Source organism: Mercurialis annua, linkage group LG3, assembly GCF_937616625.2.
Source record: "Mercurialis annua linkage group LG3, ddMerAnnu1.2, whole genome shotgun sequence".
In the NCBI taxonomy this organism is placed as follows: Eukaryota; Viridiplantae; Streptophyta; class Magnoliopsida; order Malpighiales; family Euphorbiaceae; genus Mercurialis; species Mercurialis annua.
Genome location: NC_065572.1, coordinates 53276075 through 53286403, shown reverse-complemented (window position 1 = coordinate 53286403; position 10329 = coordinate 53276075). Strand labels below are relative to the sequence as shown.

General features: G+C 34.6%; 1 protein-coding gene across 1 annotated transcript; it reads right to left on the bottom strand.

The window, feature by feature from the left end:
• Positions 1-553: 553 nt before the first annotated feature.
• Positions 554-6069, bottom strand: LOC126672635 (uncharacterized). Its single transcript, XM_050366587.1, has 6 exons — positions 5955-6069; positions 3519-3672; positions 2816-3231; positions 2055-2610; positions 1658-1709; positions 554-1519 (listed from the first exon to the last, which is right to left on the bottom strand). The coding sequence occupies exons 1-6, from the start codon at positions 6067-6069 to the stop codon at positions 554-556; spliced, it is 2259 nt and encodes a 752-aa protein (XP_050222544.1).
• Between the last annotated feature and the right edge of the window lie 4260 nt (positions 6070-10329).

The following is a 10329-nucleotide window of genomic DNA, read 5'->3' as shown; positions in this document are numbered from 1 at the left end:
TAGTTCCACCGGTAGGTGCACCCTTTCCCGTACACAATTCGATAAGGAGACATACCAAGTGGCGTCTTGAACGCCGTGCGATATCCCCACAAGGCGTCATCCAACTTGAGAGATCAATCCTTGCGTGTCCCATTCACCGTTTTTTCCAAAATCCGCTTCAATTCCCGATTGGATACCTCCACTTGGCCACTTGTTTGAGGGTGATAGGGAGTGGCAACTCGGTGATACACATTATATTTCTTCATAAACGCTTCAAATTGCCGGTTGCAAAAATGTGATCCCCCCATCACTAATGATGATTTTAGGAGTCCCAAATTGGTTCATTAAACGCTTGAGGAACTTCAAAACCACCTTGGCGTCATTAGAGGGTAACACCTCCGCTTCTACCCACTTAGAAACATAGTCAACTCCCACCAAAATATACATGTTCCTGAAAGAAACCAGGAATGGACCCATAAAGTCAATGCCCCAAACATCAAATATCCCCACTTCTTGAATGGAGGTCAATGGCATCTCATCCCGTTTTGAAATGTTACCAACCCTTTGACAATGATCACAATGCCCCCACAAAGTCCTTGGCATCACGAAATAGTGTTGGCCAAAAGAAACCGCTCTCAAGCACTCTCGTGGCGGTTCTTGATGCCCCATAATGCCCGGCATAATCCGCTTCATGACAATGGCTCAAAATTGGCATCATTTCTTTCAATGGTACGCAACTCTGAATCATCCCATCTCCACATATCTTGAATAAGTAGGGCTGATCCCACAAAAACCGTTTCACATCACTCAAAAATTTCTTCTTTTGATGATGGGATAAATCTGGAGGCATGACATTCGAAGATAGGTAATTTGCTATGTCTGCATACCAAGGTGTTTCAACTTTCGAGATCACCATCAACATTTCATCCGGGAATGGCTCATTAATTTCCTTTCCGGTTAGGATTGCTTCCAGGTTCTCAAGCCTTGATAGGTGGTCCGTAACCACATTCTCCGCTCCCTTCTTGTCCCGCATCTCGATGTCAAACTCTTGCATCAAAAGGATCCACCGGATTAGGCAAGGCTTGACATCTTGCTTGGCAAAGAGATGCCTCAATGCCGCGTGGTCAGTAAAAACAATAGTCTTGGCCCCAAGAAGATAAGATCGAAACTTGTCAAGAGCAAAAATCACGGCGAGCATCTCCTTTTCCGTGATGGTGTAGTTCAATTGAGCCCCCGCCAAAGTTCTACTAGCGTAATAAATCACATGGACTCGTTTCTCCTTACGTTTCCCCAACACACACCCTAGAGCTTTGTCACTAGCGTCGCACATGAGCTCAAATGGCAAACTCCAATCCGGAGATGAAATAATGGGAGCGGTCACAAGTGTTTCCTTCAATTTCCCGAATGCCTCACAACACTCCTTTGTGAACTCAAATGGGGCATCTTTCACTAAGAGATTCGTCAATGGCCTTGCGATAGATGAGAAATCTTTAATGAATCGGCGATAGAAGCCCACATGGCGCAAGAATGCCCGGACTCCCTTCACCGTGACCGGAGCAACCAACTTCTAGATTACCTTCGTCTTCGCTCTATCTACCTCAATACCCGCTTCTGAAATATTGTGCCCAAGCATAATACCTTCTTCGACCATGAAGTGACACTTCTCCTAATTAAGCACCAAGTTGGTGTCCTCACATCGCTTTAACACACGCTCGAGATTCGCCAAACACCTGTCAAAAGAATCACCAAAAACAAAAAAGTCATCCATAAATACCAGGATTATATCTTCCACCATGTCATTGAGGATCAAGGTCATGTACCGTTGAAAGGTAGCGGGTGCATTGCATAAACCGAAGGGCATCCGCCGTTAGGCAAAGATACCGTAGGGGCATGTGAAGGTCGTCTTCTCTTGGTCATCCGGAAAGATCAAAATTTGGTTGTAACCGGAGTAACCGTCGAGGAAACAATAGTACTTGTGACCTGCCACTCTTTCTAGCATTTAATCGATGAACGGTAGTGGAAAGTGATCTTTTCTAGTTTCCGCCTTTAGCTTGCGGTAGTCGATACATACTCGCCATTCGGTCACCGTTTTTGTAGAGATTTGTTCCCCCTTGTCATTTTCCACAACCGTCATTCCTCCCTTCTTGGGCACACATTGAATCGGGCTCACCCATCCGCTATCCGAGATAGGATAGATGATCCCGGCGTCTAATAGCTTGACTATCTCCTTGTGCACCACTTCTTTCATATTCGGATTCAATCTCCTTTGCTTTTGAGTTGACTTCTTTGACTCATCTTCGAGATGAAACTTGTGCATCACAACTTGAGGGCTTATCCCTCGGATGTCAGAAATTTGCCATCCCATGGCTAATATATGACTTTGTACCACTTGTACAACCCTCTTCTCTTGAGCCTCCGATAGCCTGTTGGAGATGATGATAGGAAGCGTTTTGTTTTCCCCTACAAATGCATATCGGAGATGAGGTGGTAACGGTTTCATTTCAACAATTGGTGGCACCTCGGAAGATGGAGGTGTAACTCTCCTTTCTTTTATCAAGATTTCCGGCTTTGGCTCATCTTCCTCGGAGTACTCATCATCAAGGTCATCAAAATGGAAGACAACCCTTGAAACTTGAGAAAACTAAGCAATTTCCCCATTAGAGCTTGTCTCTTTTGAGACAGAGGGGTCCAAATCGAGACAAGGTTTGATTTTGTCTTGTCTCGATCGAGACACCTCTAGCTCGACCGAGACTATGCCATTTTTTGAGGTAGTAGCTTTTCTGCTACATGTGTCTCGATCGAGACACTCGTCTGTCTCGATCGAGACACCCCTTACAACGGTCAAAATCCTCCAAATTTTGTAGCATTCCCCGGTTGATGGCTTCCACATTCTCCTCCAATTGATCCTCCACAAGATCATCCACCAAATCAACTCTCATACACTCTTCCTCCTCGATGGTATTCCGCATCACTGTCTTCATGTCAAACACCACTTTTTCCTCATCAATTCTCAAGATAAGCTTTCCGGCATGCACGTCAATAAGAGCACGCCCGGTATTCATGAATGGGCGACCAAGGATTATAGGACACTCTTTATCCACCGCATAGTCCAAGATCACAAAATCCACCAGAAAGAATTTATCCACTTTAACAAGCACATCTTCTACTATCCCATACGTCTTCTTGAGAGAGTGATCGGCTAGTTGTAAAACCATCGAGGTATGCTTCACCGGTTGCTCACCAAACAAGGACCTAAAAAGAAACAAGGGCATCAAATTAATACTTGCACAAAGATCATACAAGCAATTTATAGCATTCATATTTCCAATTGTGCAAGGGATAGTGAAACTCCCTGGGTCCTTTAGCTTTGTTGGTAAGTTGCTTTGGATGATAGAACTACAACTCTTCGTAAGGAATTGGGCCTAAATCTTGATTCTTCAAAATTCAAAATCTTAGCCCATCATTTACCCTTGTCTCGATCGAGAAATTCATTAAAGAAGTGTGTCTCGATCGAGACAAGCTTCTCCAAAAGCTACTGCCTGGATTCTTGGCCTTGTCTCGATCGAGACACTTCCTCTAGTGTCTGTCTCGATCGAGACAAGCTTCTAGCTTCTCGAAGATTCCGCTTCTTTGCTTCCTTAACGATTCTTCCGCTTCCCTTAGCCAAAACTGCTCTAAAAACACTCGAATGCCCTGAAAACGTGAAGCACGTAATAAGGTACTCAAATCATCTCAAAACACATGGAATATGGCATAAAAGTACATAGAACAACTCAAGTAAATAAGAGTATTTTACTCCTATCAGCTAGTGACCCTGACTTAACAGTCTGAGACGGCAGTAACGGTTATGGTCACAGGCAATACTGTGATGGCGGTTTCACGGTTACGGTCTAGACACCCGGCTTAGACGGCAGTGATTCAGTTCACGGTATAAGGCCCATGTTGTGTAGGTTGATACCCATACAATAGTCTGCCATGTAGGGTTTCATCTGGATCAATTGATTGATAATATTTTACATATATAAATGTTTTATGTATTTGCTATTTGAATATTCAATTGTAAAATTGTAGACTCACTCAGAAATATTTATATTTCTAACCCTCCTCAATGTTTACCTTTCATGTAATCAAGTACGAGGTCGGACTTCTATAATAATTTCGAAAGTCAATGTCAACCATACCTCTAGAGCTGCAAGTAATTGGGTACTGGGAAGTCTGTCTTTCTACTTACAGCAGTTCAAACTTATTTTGATATACTCTGATTTGAACTACTGTATATGTATATGATTGAAAGTTGCGTGTTATATAAAATGCTTTGACCAATTATTTGAAAGATACACTGGTTTCATGATTTGAGCATTTTAGGATTGTGTTGGAAATAGAGCAAGTATGTCATAAGAGATGATGTTTGCGCTCTGGTTTCTTAAAATACAATCAGGGCTTTAAGAACCCGTTTTATGAAACGTGTTTTCGTCAAACGAGAGAAAGGTTTTAATGATGTTTAATGAAAACAGATTATAGGTAATATATGATCTTAAATTGCGACCGCGTTTTTAATAAAAGTGTTAAAAGTATTTATGCAATAAGGTTGCAATCCTTTTTATGTTTTAAAACGCGAAAAATTTATAAAGGTTTTTAGGCTTGCTACGGGTTTTGGAGCAACCACTCCCATTCCCTAGCGCCTGTCTCGGCTCGGTTCCGGGTGGAAATCGGGTCGTGACAAAGTTGTTATCAGAGTAATGATTCTCGGACTCGAGAATTTAAAAACATTGCCGATACATGATTTTGAAGTATGGGGTTAATCGAACAACCACTGTTTTATACCGGAGAGTTAATCGCTACTCAAAGCCTAAATTGACTTTAGTATCAGAGTTAATTGAACAACCACCGTCCGGTTGGCTTCTATCCTGTTTTACAGGTTTACACACCAGATTAGAAGGCAGACTCCATCAATAATTAGCAAATAGCAAAATTGTATTTAGTTCAATAAAAAATTATTTTACAAATAATGATATGGAACTTAATAATTTGACATCAAAATAAAAACCTTAATTAATTTATAAAACTTATAAAATTAGCTGAAAACACATTTTTTTATACGTTCATGACCAAATTAATAATAACATATTCTCTTTTGAGACATATTATTTAAAAGGTATCATCTAGATTACAATTTAACTTCATACACATATTAACACTATAATAATGCTCATGAAGTGAATAATAATAATGTGAATTTAACAATTCAGGATGAAACATAAAAGCAATTAGGTCATGAGACAAAGAAAACTATCTGGAAACATGTTCATTGTCATTTGTATTTTTATACCAAGTTAATAACAAATTTTATATCAGTTGTTATCTTTATAATTATTCCATAAATAATACCATTACATGTCCAGTTCAAAGAAGTATAGGTGAGCTAGAAGAAAAAAGTTGCAATTTACACAACATACACAATAAAATCTTTGAATTCAATAGGCTTAATCTAAACATTAAGAAAAGGTTGTTGTTAGACAAATAAAGGGTTGTATGAAGGAAGTGAAAATTAGTTCAATATTTTTTTCATAAATGATTAACATAATATTCAACGATATAAATGTAATAGATATAAAATAAATGAATATAACACATAATAATAAACTCGGCAACTGAAATAGTAATGATATTAAAATTTTCTTCATTAAAATATTTACAATACAACTTAAGTAGAAATCGTATATTACATCAAAAGTTTATATACACATTTCACAACATTCCTACACTTAATAAACTAAATATTTACAACCACCACCAATATCCATAAAGATAAGGTAGATATATGCTATTGTGTAAAAAAAACAGACTCGTGTACCCAAAAACAAATAGACCACAATTAAAGATGCTTTTTCTTAAACATTACTTTTCCTGCAATACTATTAATTTCTAGTAGAGATTTTCCAAGTGTCTTAACCCGCTTCTTAAGGTTTTTGTACTTGATGAGGTGTTTTTTGTCAAATTGATGAGATGCTCCCCATAATTAATTTTACTAACTTTGTATGCTTCAATCATCCTTTCGAACTGAGCCCTCAGCTCAACCAACATTGGCATGTTGAAATCACATATTTCAAGACAGTAATGTTGTTTTAGAGATTGAAAAGCGGATTGAGCAGCAAATTCTTTAGCTTCGTCCAAGTTCTCACCGTTTATATCAATTTATATTGTTTATTTCAAATTTTGATTGTAAGAAAAGGCCATCGTTGCTTGCTAATTATCGGGTACCGACGTTTCGATAGTCTTTTAGTAATGATTCGGCAAGTCTCATTTGAAAAAAAAAATTATTTAATTAAACAATAAAGAAACAAATGAAGGTAAACCTTTAAAAAAAAATCTATATACCTTAGGTTTTAGCTCTATAACATCCTCGAATGTCATTTACCAGAGATAAAAATACAACGTATGTCAACAATTAAATTTTGTAAAAAAAACAATAAATAAAGAGCAGTTATAACTTGTATAACCCTGTATAAAGTAATTTCCAAATAAAGAAAGTAGTAAAATAATATTTCCATGCCTACTGATATGTATTTATATTTAAAGTTAAATGAAATTACTTGTTAAATTTGTCTATTTCTATTTCATGCAAGTTACTATACACAGAATGGCGGACATGTGCAATAAATATGGAAACCTGAAGAATTACTTAGCGTATGGCTGTGAATTTATGAGGTTAATTCTTAAATTTATGTTAATTCACTTCATGCAGATTATTGAATGAAGGCAAATGGCGGCCGGGTGATAATAAACCTGAGAGCCTCAAGAGTTACATGACATATGACTATAAAACAAAGTTTATGAGGCGTATATTAAAGATTGGAAATTTTGAATAATTCTCCCTGTACATAAAACATAAGAAAACGACATCTTTTAATCATTGTTAATTTTGTAATTAATTATAAAACTATGGTCCTTATAAAACAATGAATCGATTGTGTAAACAGTGTAAAAAACTCCACTTGCAATTTTGGCTTAAATGTAATTTAATGAAAAAACATATCGATTTATATTAGATGAAAGTTGAATTTGCTTAAAAGGGTTTCTATATTAGTTTGACAATACTGGATTTTTTGGAATAATTGTTATATTTTTTAGTTTTAAGGTAAAACGGAGCGAAAACAGTGTTCCATGTACAATGTTTAGGTCCAGTTTTATACTAATTATATAGATATCTCTTTGTTTAACAAAGTAAAACAATTAATAAACTTAAGTATATTAATCTTTTTTAAAAGTTTTTAAAATAATATAAAAATAGTATGATAAAATTATAAAAATGGTTAGGAATATTATATAATTAGATTATTTATAAACTGTCATGAAAAATTTACAATACTCTTGTAATAATATCATGTAAAATTAATGATATTGTTATAATATTGTTAGAAGAAGAAATAATGTGTTATGATATTGTTATAAAAAGAAATTGTTGGACCAAGTCCTTTCGATTTCTTTAATTTTTATTTTTGCAATCAATTAAAAGGTTCTAATGTTGTTTATTAGTGTGTAGGAACATATTAAAACACTTGGAGGTCAATTCAAAGCCTTATTAGCGAAAATTGAGTTTTAAATTTTTTAGACTTATAGTGGCCTTTTCGCCCCTATGACAAGGATACATCGCGGGCGCAACATTTACTGTCCCTGTCCCTTTTGAACTAAAACTGAACTAATATGGTGGAATAAGCAAAATTTACTGCTAATTTGTTGACTTTATCTAAATAGTACGAATTTCTAACTTTTACTACTTGTGCTGTTATTCAAATGCGTGAATTGAAATTTTTTCAAACTGTTTTGAAACTTCTCAATTCAGCTTCTTTATTCAAATTCTATTTTAAAACTATTTCTTGTTTTCAAATTATTTTCATATTTGTAATTTAATTTTGAAAATACTTTTTTTATAACTGTTTTCAAACTGGTTTAAACCAGTTTTTTGGGTTATGATGAAGCTTTCACTACTATTAGATTATGTAAGGCCTTCATTTTTCTGATATGAAGAATTGACATCTTTTAGAACCACTATATCATATATTCACCTTACAAATGACAAGCTAAACACATATGTTGATCCCTCTTCTTCTACCAATTTCTTTTTGTTTTGCAATTGTAAGTTAATTTTACAATATTTTACGTGTTTGATACTTTCAAGTTTCAATTCAACTCAAAGTTGAAGTATTTATATTCTGCATTTAATCTTCCACAATCTCTTTTTACTCTCCAATTCTACTGTTGTCAAGTGGATATATTTTTAACAATTGATAATATTAATCAAATGATTCATTTAGAAACTGTTTTTTTTTTTTGCAAATATGAATGAACAATTTATTTTTTGAGAAATATTTTTTGGTATATTTGTGAAGGAAATTTTTATATATTTGAATAAAATTTAAAAGCGGAAAATTTATATTTAGAGGGAAAGGGACAAGAACACAACAATACAAGTACATTCGTGTTTTTGTGTATAAATTATCATGTATCTATTTATGTCAAATTGTACTTTCTTTTATATGAATGATTATTTCTTATAAGTAAGTTTGTTTGCAAAAGCCCTATCTTAAAGTCCAAATCATACTATTGAATTAATGGAATCTGACTTCTTGATCCTTGATTAAACCTGCAAAATATGGTAGAAGATCAATTGAACGGTGGTTGTCTGACTCACCCTTCGATGCTAAAGTCAGTATTAAATTTTGAGCAGAGTATTTGCGTATTTAATGTAGTTGCGTGTTTAAGCATATCTCAAATTCCTTATATAGTATTAGTGAAGGAATACCTTGTAGTTTTTGAATAGTAAAGTGATTCCTATTTAGTAGAATGTGATTGAATAGAAAAATGATTCCTTATTCAAAGAGAGTCATATTCAAGAATGTCTTTATAAATAGACTTATCTTCCTAGACAGGAGTTTATCTCTAAATAGGAAAGTGATTTTGTATATCGAGTCTTCTAGATTTTATTCCTTTTCCATGTAATCAAGTCTAGATATTATTCCTGAGCATGCCGACACTGTTTATCGCTTTCCAAAAGCATTACAAATCAAATAATAATCGGTTAAAGAACTAATCAACTAAACATCATAGAACTAATATGAAAAAGTAGTAACGGTTGTATAAAATTTTCAAGACTCACCTAATAAAATCAATCAATCACATTTATACATCTGGTTTAGGCTTTGTGCATGTAAAATATCCAGACCAGCCAGACTTTTACTATTTGTTAGAAACCTCTAATGTTAGATGTATGTTTAGAAGTACCTGCTACTTGCCTCAAATGCTAGTCCAGATCGAGTCATATGCGGGTCAAACCTGTTTACTGCTTTCATCCCTGTTTATTTACAACTTTTATATCCTGTAAACTGCATATACTGTTAAGATGAGATAAAAACGAACATGTCCAGTAAATAAAGCCGGTAACAGATAAGCCAAGCACAAGAGTCTCGGGGAGGTCCACGAACCCTAATTTTTATTCCGATGCACGATAAACTTACCAGAGGCGAGTAAGGTTATCTAGTCGGTTAAAAATCATTTTCTAGTTGAAATAGGCGGCGAGTCCATTTTTCAAAACATTTCCAGATCGAGAAGTCAGCCATAAACCTTAGGCGAGTGGCCTCCGAACCCCGCTCCGCTCAAACCTACATACCAAAAACTTGAAATAATCATTAATATTAGAGCCTGATTGACATATTTGTTTGCGTACTCAGTTGTTTATATAAAATGCATTTTTTACAATATAAACTAATCTGATATAATTGGATTTTTGAATTTTCGGTTTGTTCGATATTTGCATACTATTAATGCAATCAGCATGCATCATTGATCAATTATTCTTTGATGAAGCAGCTTTTTCTTTTTCTTTGAATTATCTAGAAGTTAGAGATTAATTTTTTCAAAAAATTACACTTTTCCTTTATCAGTTAGTATAGCATTTGACAGTTATTTTGCACTTAGAGTTAATTTTAAATTTACAATTCAAAAACAAAAACTGTATTAAATTTTTTTCAAGGATGATTGTTTGAAGATAACAGTTGTATACTATAATTAATTTGTATTTTCTTTTCCACTAAAAATTAATTTCTTCATGTCAAACTTTTAAGCCACTTATTTTAATGTTTATCAAATTTTTGGATTTTTGTTTTTGTTTTAAGTTGAATTCACGAAATTTATATCAAATTTTTGAATTTTTATTTTGGGTTTCAAATAAATATCAGGATTGAAACCAGAATTCTGGATTTTTTGCGGATTCAAAATTAAATTTGAGTTTTATGATGTTTCTTATGTCCGAACTTCAAATCAAAACTTTTTGGATTTTTGCTCTTAGATTTC